Source organism: Strongylocentrotus purpuratus, unplaced genomic scaffold (assembly GCF_000002235.5).
Source record: "Strongylocentrotus purpuratus isolate Spur 01 unplaced genomic scaffold, Spur_5.0 spur5_scaffold_8, whole genome shotgun sequence".
In the NCBI taxonomy this organism is placed as follows: Eukaryota; Metazoa; Echinodermata; class Echinoidea; order Camarodonta; family Strongylocentrotidae; genus Strongylocentrotus; species Strongylocentrotus purpuratus.
The window spans coordinates 13,088,529-13,103,987 of NW_022145614.1; the positions used below are offsets into that span (position 1 = coordinate 13,088,529).

A 15,459-nucleotide genomic window follows, 5' to 3' on the forward strand; every position below is an offset into this window, starting at 1 on the left:
CCAATCGTCTGCTTTCTCTAATAATTTAAGGAAACGTCAAGGCTCCCGCGCTTCGCGCGAGAGGGGGAAACTAAATTCAGATAAATGGCTTATTAAGAGTCGAATACGGTGCAACGAATCGTCTTCTTTCTATAATAATTAAATCAAACGTCTAAGCTTTTCGCGCTTCGCGCGGGAAGGGGAAACTGAATTCAGACTAGAATTAAGAGTCGAGAACAGTACACCCAATCGTCTGCTTTCTCTAATAATTTAAGGAAACGTCAAGGCTTCCGCGCTTCGCGCGAGAGGGGGAAACTGAATTCAGATAAATAGGGCTTATTGAGAGTCGAAAACGGTACAACGAATCGTCTGCTTTCTCTAATAATTTAAATGAAACGTCAAAAGTCCCGCGCTTTGCGCGGGAGGGGTAAACCGAATTCAGACAAAGATTAAGAGTCGAGCACTGTTTAACAAATCGTCTACTTTTTCTTATAATTTAACGAAACGCCAAAACTTCCGCGCGGGAGGGGGGCCGGGGGGGGGGGGAACTGAATTCAGACAAGGACATACAGTCGAGAACGGTACAGCAAACCGTCTTCTTTTTATAATAATTTATTGAACCGCCAAAGCTTTCGCGCGGGAGGGGGGATTCATTCAGACAAGGGTTAACAGTAGAGAACAGTACAATAAATCGTCTTCTTTTACTAATAATTTAAGGAAACGTCTAAGGCCTTTCACCCACACAACCCTAATGAGCGAGCGTGAGTGTATGTGTGTGTGTGTGTGTGTGTGTGTGTGCGTGCGTGTGTGTGTGTGTGCGCTCTCACCTCAGCATTCTTGTGGGGTTTTATGTGCGCTTCACATACCCCTTGTGATGCATTTTTATTTTGTGGGGTATTTTTTCAGGACCCCACAGAGTAAAGTCTTTCAAATGACTGTATATTCGGTGTCCTATGCCCTGCGGGGCATTAGAAGTGGTACCCCATAAATGACTTTTTGTGAGCGTGTGCTAAAACTTGCACACTTTTTTATGGTAACATCGTAAGCACACCGCCGGGTTGTTATCGCCAGGTTGTACATACCCCACTAGTAGGGGACCACAAGGTATATCTGGAACGCACAGAAATACCCCACAATCAGGTGCCCCACAAAGGCCCTGATGTGAGAATGTGTGTGTGCGTGCGTGCGCGATCGCGCGCGCTTGCGTAAATTAGTGCGGGCGTGTGCTCCAGCTAGTATGTGATGGCTATCGCCGATCATCCCCCCCCCCCCCCCCCACTCCTCGGTACGGATTTACGCCCCTGAACCCGGAGCATGTTTTCATTAGGAGCATTAGAAAAATAAACATACTAAAAGAGGAGGAAAGCGGGAGGAAACGAGGATTGCGGTTGAATAGCACAAAAAGGTTCAAAACATGTACAAAGGTGAACATATCCCTAGCCTTGTTCATATCATTGGATCTGCTACAATGATGATAGTCTGATTTTAGTTATTATCAGAGAATGAGACGGACATGGCCAATACGGGGAGCTGGTGCCTTGGATCAGGAGAGCATCGGAAATAAATATACATACATGTAAAGGCCTATATGATATATTTGTAAAGTGCCATCAACCGAGTATGGGATGCATGCTGGGGTCGCATCACCTTCTTTTCATGTGTCTTAATTTTTCCTTCTAACTTTCCTTGCCCTTATTTCCCTTCTTCAACGGGGGGGGGGGGGGGTGGACCCCAAAGAATTATATGTTGCCAATTCTTCTTTTTCACGATCAATTCACCAAAGACAACAATACTCAGAAGATAGGAGAGTGTTCTGCGCTTTTGTTTAATATGTCTGATTTATTGTAAAACTAAACTCTGAGTTTTTGTAACTAAAAAAAATATATTATCTTCTGTCAGTAGAAAGTCTATCCCTTTTGCAGCCAACGTCAAATTAGGTAGAACTTTGCAGGAATTATGAATATGTCACGTATGACCTATCTGTGAAATTTAAACGTTAGCAGTACCCTAGTATTCAAATTATGCAAGGAAACCCGTTTACTTTCTAGACTTCAAGGTCAGACACTATTGCGTGACAGCCGTGACTAACCGACTTCTTTTTTTCTTTGGTAATAACATACATAAAATGAGCTGAAAAGACTACATTAGCATTTGTCTAAATCAATAGCCCACTTCTAGTAATGGCCAAATTAAACTGATTGAATCTTTGCGCAGCACAAAACGTAGAGACATTTTCGAGCATTTTTGTTCTGAGGGAAGTTCTAAATTAGTATTATCTTTAAAATGCCGTTGGAATTTAACCTTTTCATTTTTGTTGGCCTGCAAATGGGACATAGTACCTTTAAGTTGCAATGTATACTTTATGCTGACAGAGCATTAATAGACAAAATAAAATGACAAGTTAGTTGCGCAAAACTCTTCTTGAATTTGGGGGTTTAAGAACACAATATTCACCCCTTTTATTACACTCTATATTTCCACGTTAGATCAAATCATTGCAGAATTAATTAATTCAGCAAATAAGATTTGTTCTGTTTCTCTCTCCCCCTCGCTCCCCCTCTCTTTTTCGCTTCTTTCTCTCTCTCTCTCTCTCTCTCTCTCTCTCTCTTGTATTCCTCTTCTTCCAGGTACACAACCCAAACATGTAGAAACAGAGCAGTATTATGTAGAAGTATGTAGAAGTATGTAGCAAGTGTAAAATTTCTCTTTTTATCAATAATTTAATCAACGGCAAGGTGAAATTACATGATTTACAAACGATGTACATAATATTATAAAAGATATTTACACCCTTTCTTTGTACACTATTTACATTTCTAAATTAAGAGATCGGAGATCAAAAACAACTTCATTGTACTAATTCTCAAACTGTTACTGCAGTATTAAAACTTTGTAAAATACATTGCTATTCAAATATGTGTGCAGCGTGTAGTCTGCTTCAGGTTTTTTTTTTTTTTTTTTTTACCAACACTGGCAATACATCATAATGTGAAGTCCCAGGATCCCTTCCCAAATGATTGTCTGCAGAAGGTATAGCATTTTATTAACTTCAAAAACTACCCTGGGCTATCACCCCCCCCCCCCCCCTGGAAATCTAGACCACGGAAAACTAGTTCCTAGGATAATTACCCTCCAGAAAAATTACTCCATATTTCAATTACCCTGTAGGTAGTTGTCTATAGGGGTAAATTCCATAAGGGGGGGGGGGGGAGTTGTCTGACGTAGTTGTCTGGAATAATTGTCCTACGATATTTTTTAAGAAGTATATTTTCTGGGGGTAATTATTGTCCTTGGGGATAGATGTCTGGAGGTGGTAGGTTAGGGGGAGCCACCATAATACATGTACATACAAAATAATCTTACATGGTAACATTCTGAAAACTTCACATAAAAAACAAATCCTCTTCCTTTGGTTTCATGGTACATTTGTTATAGGTGGGATGAAATGACAGAAAATGCAGACATTAGATGTATCATTTTTGTTGATGATCAAGCTAGAAAAATTAGTTTTGCATTTTATCATCTAACACTTTGAGTTAGTTCACCATTGAAATGATTTTTTCCATGCTCAATTTAAAATTTGGATAGGCAATAAGTAAAATATTTTGCCTTGCCATTTTAAGCAATCGGTGTCATTGTCTAATGAAGACACACTCCATTGATGGATCTAAATGATTGAAGCCATAAATAAACTGTTGACAATGTCACAACAATGTTAGAACCTTACAATGTCAGTTACATATATTGCAATGATAAAAAGATTTATTAATGAAGGGTTATGGGTATGACAAACTTGATGAAAAAGTACACTTTGGGAGCCTCTGGAACTGTAACATGAATAATGTTGTTGGTGATCTGGGCCCATATTCATGAAGCATGTTTGCTGTGTGTGTGAGTTGTTCGCATGTGCCAGTTGTCGATGCTCTGCATGCCATAACATGTGACCAAAAACTGGAATAATTCACAAGTCAGTGTTTTGAGAGCTAGCATTTACACTGCAAAAACTTGCACTGAGAAGAAACACAATCCTGAGGTGAGTTTTGCGTCATGTTTATTGGTAGTGGCCCAAGTAGCAACTTCAGACAAAACTCCAGGATGTGAGAAAAATGTAACTGCCACTAAGTTAATGATCTACTTCCCAAGGACAAACATCTTGATCACCTCCATCACAAATTTTAAGATAGAACTAAACAAATTTTGATGATGGTGTTTAAACACTATATCGTGGGTTCAGTGACACAAAGAAGTAACTCCATATTTTGCCAAAATGAGTATTTGATATCAAAATGTTCAAAAAAATGTGGGCTTTCCAGGAAACACAAAGGCTTAACTCCATCCAACACCCCATTGAAGTCAATAGGTAGTAAAACATAGACTTATCTCCTTGCGGCCCAAGTGCTCAGTGACACTTAAACCACTTTTTCTCAAAATGTGGCCAAAATTGAGTTACGTCTTTGTGTCACTGGCCCCTCGATATACACCTGTATAATGATCACGTGAAGTGATTCTTATACGTCTGTGGGACCGGATGATGGACGATGGTGTTGACGATCTGGTTCTCGAAGACAAACGTCTTGACTCGCTCCATCAAAAATATAAAGAGGAATAACACAGAGAGGTACTGGATCCAACCAAACTTGATGACCTGCCAGAAACCTGGAACATACGTTCACTGGAATTAAGGAAAACAAATGATTGTACAACTCATATTTTCTTGACATTTTTCAAATTACTCGCTCATTAATAATTTGTCATCGTAAATTCATAAGCAGTTATGCTGCATCAATCAACTCATTGTTATAGCTGACTGCACATAGCAATGAAATTAATCAAGCTTTTTGAAAAAATGTGATTCATATTCTATTTATTGTTCTACATTTAACTGGTTCGCTACTCGGAAAGTTTCCTTTTCCATAGACCCCGGTCCAGTAGACAATGGCTTGATGGGAGTAATTTAAAGCCCATCTGTACTAGTTTCCAGGAGGGATTAGATCACCCTACAAGGTCACTGACAGGTGGTTATCTCATCAAATCAGCTCTCACTTAACATAAAAAAAAGAGGATCATGGAGGACCAATGGTCACCGATTAGGCATTGTTTGCTATATAGAGGGCGCAAGTAGCTATAAGTAGTGCAGTGGGGCTTTAAGTAAGGTTTGCATTTTGACCACTCCTTCCATTATCTGTGACTGAAATGTTTCGAAGTACATAGATGTAATTCGATCTGAAAAAAGGTATCACAAATGGGAATATTTAGAGAATCAGAATTTAAATCCCATGGCTATTTGTGCAAACTGCACTAAAAATAACTTTCTGAAACTGTGTCACAGTGAAAGAACCACTACATCACTACACTAATGGACTAACAAATAAACAATTCAACCAGTGGATTTATTTAAAGTACATTTATTGAATAATGGACAATCTGAAAGAGTAAACTACATACATGTATACTGTAAACTGTAAACTGAAACCTTTTGAATGCACAAAATGTTTGCAAACTGTTCCCAAGAATGGCAAGAGCTTCATGCTAGAAAATGAATGAATTACAGCACTGAATTTGTGCTCTTTGCAAAAGCTTCTGGTTTATACAGAAGACATTATCTCATTCTCTGTTTTATAACATGTCTCTCTGTGCCCTTTTTGTTCTCGTAAATAATAAATGATGCACACATTTGAGTTTCAAAAGGATATACAATGGTCTCTTCTGGATAGTAAATGGTTCCTTTGATGATGAAAGGCTGGCCGGTTCCTCTGCCTGTTAACCATACTGGGTAGTCGCACTCAAAACGTGTGGAGACTAGGAGGAGAGAGAGAGAGAGAGGGGGGGGGGCAAGGAAAGGGGGCAAGGAGAGGGGGGATAAGGAGAGGGAAGGAGAGGGGAGGAAAGGAAGAGGGGAAGAGGGAGGGACACAGAGGGAGAGGGGAGAGAGGGAGGGAGGGACAGAGAGAAGGAAACAGAGAGGCAGAGGTGAGAGGGGAAGGAGATAGGGTAGAGAGAGCGAAATCAGAGAGCGAGACGAGGGAGAAATTCAATGTATAAGGAATAAATTGAGAACAATACCGGGTATATGAAATAGGCAGGAAAATAACAACATAATTTAATAAAATGCATCTATCTACTATCTACATCACGTCTTTCGGATGGTGACGTTTAAAGGTCAGTCCCCAGATGAAATAAGCATATCTGATTGATACACGTCTGTAAAAACCCAATAACACACACACTCTACATGGTATACAAACAAAAAATTGGATACTTATTCATTGAATCTTTAGTTTGCATTAGAATCGATATATAGAATTACAGTCATATATTATGCTTAACACTTGGGTTACACTGCTTGCCATAAGTTTACTCACTGTTTCTCTGTTGATATGAGGAAAAGATCTTGCTAAATGAATAATCTTCTGCAAATACACTGGTTGAGTCAATAATGGGATCCTGAGAAAAAAAGAATGAATTTATTATTTCTATGTGAAAAAACATATGAAAATAACTAAAAGCAAATACAAGATAAAATTGCCTTGCATGTAATTATGGTTGTTTTGATCAGCAAATAGTAAAGACTTGATTACAGTCAATATTCAACATTTTGGCGTTGTCGAGAAAGCCATGACAAATTGTTCAATAATTTGTTATACAATGTAAGGGGAAACAAAAAACATCCCTAACCATCGGGGGGGGGGGGTATTAATCTTTAGGAGAGGAAAATGTACATTTTATTTCTCAATAACAATAACTACAAATCTTGACATATCACATTAAAAAAAAAAATCTTTTATAGAAAAGCAGATATCATCATAACTAAGGAGCAATTTCAAAGCCATTCCATGACATTGACACCAACTCGCCATCTATACAAAAAATTAACCACATGTCATTGAAATCCTCATAACAAAATATCGTTTGATAAGTGACCACTGACCAGGTATTTCGTCCAAGTAACATTATCATCTTCAGTGTATGGAACTATCCCTTTTCAAGCTTGATAGCCAAAGGCAGTAGCATTCTATTGAGCTTACATTATATCTTGTGTCATATCCCTTGTGGGCCAAAGGCTGTTTGAGTCTAAGACTGAGATCTCCATCCACATTCAGCTCAGCACCTGGCATGGCAGAGGTATGACTCACATACGCCATGGATTCCATTCTAACATCACTGAATCTCTGCATTGAAAGAAGAAAGGGCAAAACATCATATGGTACCTAATTACTTGTATTTCTTTAAATCATCATCCATTTTTATTACAAGGCCTTAGGGACTTTGAGGTTATGGACAACAAGAATGCACTGACCAATCTCTCTGACCAGGCGCCTGTTTCACAAAGCCTTTTTTCAATGACAAATGACAAAAACAGTGACAAATGACAAAAACAGTGACAAATCTGCTGATAACCAATCAGAAGCAAGGATTTCAGTAGCTTTTAACAACAACTGTCATTTGCCACTGATGACAAGTATTGTCAGTTCTATATACAATGTATTGGTGGTTTTGAGCTGGATGATGCTTGGATCACCTACAATGTATGTTCTCAGTCAAATACAGGTTTGATTCTTTCACTAATACATACAAGCACAGTTTAAAGTCTGTCTGCACTAGTTTAGTCAAGATAGATTAGACCTCCCAACAAGGTCATGACAGGTGGTTATCTCATCAAGTCAGCTCTCAATTAACATAAGAAAAAGGGGATCATGGGAGACCAGGCATCGTTTGCCATATAGAGGGCGCAAGTAGCTATAAGTAGTGCAGTGGGGCGTTAAAGTAAAGGATTAAAAAACTCTCATACTCACATATAGCCTGTAGTCAAATATGAAAATGACTTGAGCTCCAAGCACCTTCTCTGTGTCCAGCACAGGTACCTCAATGGAGAAGAGGAACTTATCGTTCTTTCCGTCTCGGTTAGAATCTTCTTCTCTCGACTGCATCCATCAAGAAAAGGAGAGGGTGATACATAGAGAAATAGAGGGAGAAAAAGAGACAAAGAGAGAGGTAGACAAATTAAACGAGGATAAAAAGTGGAAGCGATATATACCTGCACATGTTCATGTCGATATTTATTTTGCTTTTGTGAAGCAATGTATATTTCTTTCGCTATCTGCAAAGGGTGAATTTCCTCTTTTTTTAGATTGTCCAAACTGTTTATATCTTTTAAGCAATATATCAACAGGGGAAAACCATCATGATTTGAAATAAATTCTTTGGTTACAATTTTTACCACATTTGGCAAAATTTTGTTTGCATTTCAGTTCACAACACTGCAAATAACATACACATGGCTTGAATGAAGGAATAATAAACCAATAGGAAATTCTGGTAATTTGATTCACACAAAAATTATATTCAACAGATATAAAACTGTTAAAAATAGTGTAGCTATATAACCCACCCCAACCCCCCCCCCCCCAAAAAAAAACACACAACAACAACAAAAACCATAGCTAGTTCAGAGACATAGTTATGTCACCAGAAGTTGCTTCTGATTGGTCAGTCATTTCATGAAGCTCCAAATAGTTCACTCCATAGACCAGTTCAAGGTTAGCACATGTCCCAAATGACCCCAAATATCCACAGATCTTCAAAACATGAAGAGGTTCCACTTTGTACATAATCACTCCTACAGCGATGGAGGTGCTACATAAATAGCCTTTGTTTCCCCTTTTCAAAGAATACTTCCACCTGTGTAGCATGGAGTGCACTGCTTGTGCATAAATGAATAATGATAACATAACTTTCATGAGCACAAATCCAGTATTTTGTCTCCGTGTATTTCACAATTTGTTCTGCAATGCCCTTTATCTGTCATGCTCAGACTGCAACCGTGAACTGGCTTATATGGATTGAACCTAGAAGGAAGCGATTTGGAGGCTATTTGGAGATCCATGATTCAACCTATGAAAAGTGTTATATAACCGTCTGCAGACCTTAATGAGTGGTATCCTGAGGTTGGCTTGTTCCAGGAGATTGAAGTTGAGGTATGTACTCCAGGTGACGTAACCAATCTGAGAATCAGTGTGCAGGACTAGGAGAATCTGATGCTTGAACTTCACATCGGGCTGCTCCCTGTAAAAGGCTTCCTTGATCCAAAAACCTGTATGGGGTGGATAGGAACAAATAAAGGCATGAGAAATGCCTTGATGAACATTTGCCACTCTCCACCCAGGTGCTAAATGGGTAACCGGTAGGATGCAAAAGTTAATGTGGTTGGATGATATAGACATTGCACACATCCCTATGCAGTCTATGTGCATTGGGCGACCATGCAAAATTGGTCAACGTTTTGAAAAATAAATTGAAATTCAAACCTTTATTTGTTGTGATCCTGAGAAGATACTCAATAAATGAGGTGTCATATGAAAGAGCAGATTAATCTCCATATTTCCAAAGGGGTGTCATTTCAGATTTCTTATATCTTGGTCAAAACAGCAATTTAAATGTTGTTCCCAATATGGTAACTCAGAGATTTCCCGCTTTTGAGAATCGATCCCCAAGGGATTTAGTTCAAGTCGTAAGGAACATGTTGATGTGCTTATTTTTTCGCTAGCCCCAAGGGATCACATACGATTTCAGTTTGAAAATACCCTTCCCACACTTTTTGCATATTGCCTAATGCAGCTGTTGAGCAAAAATTATAAGTCGGCGTGTACCGGTAAAAAAACCATTCTGGACAAAAATTGGATGAATATTCCCTATCATGGGCGTAAATCCTTACGTAATACCCATTGTTCAGGGGGGGATGATCTATTCATTCATCCCCCCCTGCACAATAGGTATTACGCACACATAGGAGCATCACTATCCTGGCTGTGTAGTAAAAGCTGTGCTTTTGATTCTCAACATTTCAAACACCACTGTACCAAACTCCAAAACTCCCAAAGTACCAAAAACTGTGCGCCATCTACACGTTCGTAATGGCGTTATCACAGTTTTTCCTTCATAATCATTTTGCCTTCGGCGTAGACTAGAAGGGATGAGATTGACGGCAGCGAGAGTTTAACACGGCTTGCAAGATTTTCAACATGGATGTCAATTTTGACCCATAATTTCCTTAAAAGGGACCATTAAACGGATTATTTCAATCAAGTTAGTAAGTGGAACTGATGTATTATAGCCTAGGCCTAATTTAAAATTGGATATGGACGAGGTAAAATGACATTTTGGGGGATTTTGGGGGCATAACAATACGGCCGTGGCAAGTTTGTCATGTTTGTGGGAGGGGCCTAGCGGCTAAAATCTAGCCGTGATATCTTCAACATACGATGGTATAGGCGATCGTTCAGTCTCTATAACCGGAGGTCTAGTGGAGCCAGACGTAGTCTCAGTGGAACAGCTGACGATTATAGAGACTGAAGCTTTCGGTCTACGACTCTCTTAGACCGAAAACTTCAGTCTCTCTAATCGTCGGTTGTTCCACTGAGACTACGTCTGGCTCCACTAGACCTCCGATTATAGAGACTGAAGTCTGGGGACCTCTTTCTGTGAGGCACTGTACGGAACAAATGGTTCGGTTCGACCGGACCGCGATGAATGAGATATGCAACGAGATTTTCACTCTTTACATCCTCATAACTGCTGCAATTACAACACAAATTAAAAATAACATATATATAGCTTATTTGACTTACGATAGCTTGCTCATTTAGATCCTAAATTAATGATTAATCCGAGAAAGTCTCGTCGTCAACATTATCCGTCTTGGTTTTAGTTGATGAATATTCATTTTTTCTTTTCGAACGTCCAATAGCTACCGTAGCTACGTACGAGTCGGCCCAGCTTGACCAACGAACTCCCACGAAACGAGTGCTCTGATTGGCCATTTGGCTATGTTTTGGTAGGTGGACCCGGAAATATATCGGCCGCCGGGTAATATTTCGAATGCATGAACGTACTGCTTCGCGGATCTGAGATACAAATTGGATAATTCATATAAGTAAGTCCGTAAATTACGTATTTAATATTAAGTTATCAAATTTTGATAACTGTAATTAGGACAAATGACATACCGACCTAATTTACATCTGATTTAGAAATCAGAAAATTAGATCTAAATAAAGAAAATCGGGGAGAAAATGTTTTGACACAAAAAGCTGCCATTGTGGGCTATAGCTACCCCCACGGTACGAGATCTCTGGGTTGCCATCTGTATTGGGGAATGACAACAAATGTCAGTTTTATTAAAGAAATGACCCAAATCAGATGGTTATTGCTGTCTACGACTCTCTATGCTTTGCTGGAGTTGTATTACGTAAGGATTTAGTCTACACCCATGTTACCTAGATTTTGGGGGACCATATCTTTTCATATAGAGACATCGGTGAGTCTTGAAATTTGAAATGTGTTCTTATGGGTGTTTTTTATTATTTTTCAATTATTCAACCATAGATCTAATTCATAATGATGAAAAACAATCCAAAAGGGAAAATTGAAAAATCGTTCAGACATCCTGCCCTGTCTAGATCTAGACTTCTAGGCTGTAAAATTTGTTTCTTGTATTCTATTTTTATTAATACCAGGTAATTATAAGAGTGGACTTCCACCCTTGAATCCCAATTACACAAACACACTCATGCATGAACTGTGCATGACTATTTTTTAATTCTCATTCTTATTTTTTTTTCATTGATGCCGCATAAATTCACAGTCACACACACGATCACAAAGTCATGACACAAAAATGGACGAGTGGGTCTACACATTGAAACTTGAGATTTAAAAACGTACAATAAAAAAACATTTCACTCACCTTCACTTCTATATGCGATCAAGAAAGGTGGTATGACTGTAAATAAGAAAGCTAAAATGGCAAATACGGTGGCTTTGGTGCAATAACTGGCATTATACCTTGACTGAATGGGGCTCGAAAAGAGCTCCAAAACCGCCATTTTGACGCTTGTCGGCTGCTAAGGTATTTGAATATGAATATTCATCATGACGTCATTGCTACTTAATATTCATTTTTCAAGTTGCCTCTCCTTTTAACCATTTTCACATCACTCTTCATGTCTTACTGAATGCAATTGATTGTTTACTTTAGGAGCAGGATTGTTCCATAAAAATATGTTATTCTTCCGTATTTTGTGCCACTTAATATCTTAACCTATGTTAGAGAAGCCATCTACATTACCCCCCCAATTCAGATCGAGGGCTTAGTATTTTTTTTTTCATCTTGTAAAATTTAGGCCGAATGCAAAAATATATATATTTGAGTGTGAAACACTGATCTTTTGGCCATACCCCCCCCCCCCAACCCCCTTCCTCCTCACATGGTCCCTGTCTTTAATTGGGTGGTTCTAAGACTTCGTATTATTATTATTTTTTTCATTATTATTTTTATAGCCCACTTATCCTGTCAGTTATTCCTTAAATGTGGGATTTTAAAGGGAAAAATAGGGGGGAAAGAAATTTAGCATAAATAAAGTGAGATATAATATTTGCATGAAGTGTTTGTTACACAAGTTTTGCATATCCTATGATCTTTCTTTTGAAATGATCAAATGTTTAAACATTTACCTCTTCGTGTATATAGCAAACTAGACTCGTTTAGATTTATAGTTGATTGATTGATTGATTGATTTTTGATTCGCCAAGCTTCCAACATACAACAATATACAACTAACAGTTTAAAATTAAGTCAGCTTGAATGAGGAAAACCCACGAAAGCTCGAGAGCTGATTTCCAGTGGGGTCCGGCCCGACAGACATGTACACAATAAATTAATTAGTTAAAATAGTAATATTTACAGACCGATAAGAAAAAGCAAAAAAAAGAAAAACTTATTAAAGATAATAATGATAATAAAAATAATAACAACATTAAAATGATGATATAAATGATAATATGCAAAAGAATACAAGAAGGAGAATGAGAAAAAGAGTAGGAGGAGGAAGAGGAAAATAATGATGTACAATTTCTATAACGTATACAAAAAACATAAGTATACACAAAATGAAAAGGTATGAACCGGCAGAAGAATAAAATTAAAATCATATAACATGTCATTCGCTTCTCTTCTCTGACTCTCAAATGTTAGGTGTTTCTTTAATTTCCTCTTAAAATGAGCAAAGTTTTCTATTTTCTTTATGTCATTAGGAAGGGAATTCCATTTTTTTATGCCATTGTAATAAAACGAATTACCAATACTACCTACTCTTTCTGGCAAGTTAAAGTTGAATCGGCAATGTATTATTATCATTGAAAATAGTTGAAAATTTGACACGGGCCTTAATTACTCTAGTATAGTCTACATTAAAAATAATGTCATTGCATTTATCCTAGTTGAGAATGATGGAACTAAAATGCAAATATTGAATCAATTAGAATTTAGAAACAACAACACACTACCGTGGCATGAAGTATATATTAAAATAACTAACAAGCGTCAATGGTCCGTACGTAACCCAGCCATTCACTTTTGTGATCCATCTACTATAGTGCTGTTGCTGTCATTGAAGAGCATGCGAATGAGATTTGTTTTAAACGTATAATTAACCCCAAAAACAAAACATAAACTCAATCATGATTCAAACTGCAAAGTTCACACAAATTATGTTATTACTCGGTCGGACATTGTTAAAATACTTGCATTCAATAATTTTGGCTGGCAATAACAAAAGCCAACATGAATACTAATTCTCGTCTGGATTCGTTGAAAATTTGAGATGAGAGGATTTTGTTTTGATAATTTTATGTATATACAAATGCCATTGGGTCAATTTCAACACAAACTATGATTCAATCTCACTTGTACGTCTACATGGATATAGCAGGGGCTCAAAAAGAGGTGAAATTGCAAAATATTGATTCATTTTTATTTTAGTGAACCCAATTGTCTAGATGTCGTCAGATTATTATTAGATGTAAAAACAAAACAAACATAATTATATCAACATTGAAAAGAAGAAATTGAAACGGGCTGAAATGGAGAAGTAGACGAAGTAATGAATATTTATTAGCTATATATGAATATTCACAAGTCATACGTGCGACGCGCCGAAATAAACAATGACGCTATCACAAGATGACGCTGACACGGAAGTGGATCTCTCAGTACAGCTGTATTGTGCAATGAATTATTGTAAACACAACAGAGAATTCTGACCCGAACTGAGCTGAGGCAATCTTATTTCAATATTTGGTTGATACTAGCGGAAAATTTGCGTCATTTCTGTTATATTGATAGTGAAATTAAGCAATATCTTCTAGCCGGGATCATTCGTGTGTCTGATCGGTGATCGCTTGCTTTTTGAACAGGGGATTTCCGTGCAAAAACTGAAAATGAAGTGGGAATTCAAAGAGGAGCATTCGGAAGGTGAATTGAGCTTTGTCCATGTCGTTGTCATTGAATAACAATTTTGGTTTATTGTTTTAAGCATGATAATAATGATGAAACATATTCACTTTGTTTGTACGCCACGTTCATTAGTGACTGATTTTCTAAAGTAAACTAGATCGTCTTAATAATATACATACACTGCAGTAGTACAGATAATGAAGATTTTTTTTTTAAATAGAAGTTTACAACATTCAGTTGTGTGGATGTGCTCTATCTACATGATGTAGCCTACATCATGATCATGAGTATGGAGATATTGCATGTCTGGTCCTGGCAAATCCATCTAGATCTAGATCTATGCAATAAAATAATGTTTGGAGAATATAATACAGCAACAACATAATATTATTATTAGGAGGAGTTTTAAGTTAATTTAAGCCTTTTTTTAAGGATCCCTCCAACAGGATTCAGTGGAGCCAGACATCAACATATTATATATTCTCAGCGGAATATATGATATTCCAAAATGAAATGGACTGTTTCTTTTAGTCTACTAAAGAAAATACATATTTAAATATATTAATTACTACCATCATGATCAAACTTTACGTGTTAAAATATATTATTGATATTCCTTGTAAACAAAGCACTGCATTTAGACATACTACAATGTACATGTACATACTATGATGCCATTTGATGATAACATTTTATGATAACATATTCATTGTACTTTTCTTCCAGCTCACTTTAGAACACCCTACTGTAACATACTAACATGGTTGCTACTGTTAGATGTGTATGTGAGATAACTCGAATAAGACAAGCAGATGAATCAAGTTTGAACTCAACATGGTACTTTATTCAGCTTCCATTCTTCACGTGTATTCTTATGCTGCTGAATCTAGCAGCTCATTTCTGATTCCGCATTCTATGGTATCTTAGAATACTACATCCCTCCCCATGTTATTTGAAAACATGCATTACAATGAGAAAGCATATTGTGACATAAAACTGAAATTAAATCTTCTTTAAATTTAACCAGAACAATGTTTTCACTTGCTGTGTGAACTGTTTTCTTTCCTATGTAACATTTGTATGTGTGGCAACGACTATCAGGCGTATTTCTCATGATCGCCCTAATTGAATGTGTGAAACTATGTACACTTATATACACTAAGGATCGAACACTTTGGAGACTTACTTTC

The 15,459-nt window shown here is 37.5% G+C and overlaps 1 protein-coding gene across 1 annotated transcript; it reads right to left on the reverse strand.

The window, feature by feature from the left end:
* Positions 1-2,661: 2,661 nt before the first annotated feature.
* Positions 2,662-11,899, reverse strand: LOC755465 (transmembrane protein 231). Its single transcript, XM_030975757.1, has 7 exons — positions 11,723-11,899; positions 8,904-9,070; positions 7,773-7,901; positions 7,005-7,148; positions 6,342-6,423; positions 5,673-5,778; positions 2,662-4,646 (listed from the first exon to the last, which is right to left on the reverse strand). Exons 1-7 carry the CDS (start codon positions 11,859-11,861, stop codon positions 4,472-4,474), a joined length of 942 nt encoding a protein of 313 aa, XP_030831617.1. The 5' UTR covers positions 11,862-11,899; the 3' UTR covers positions 2,662-4,471.
* Positions 11,900-15,459: the final 3,560 nt, after the last annotated feature.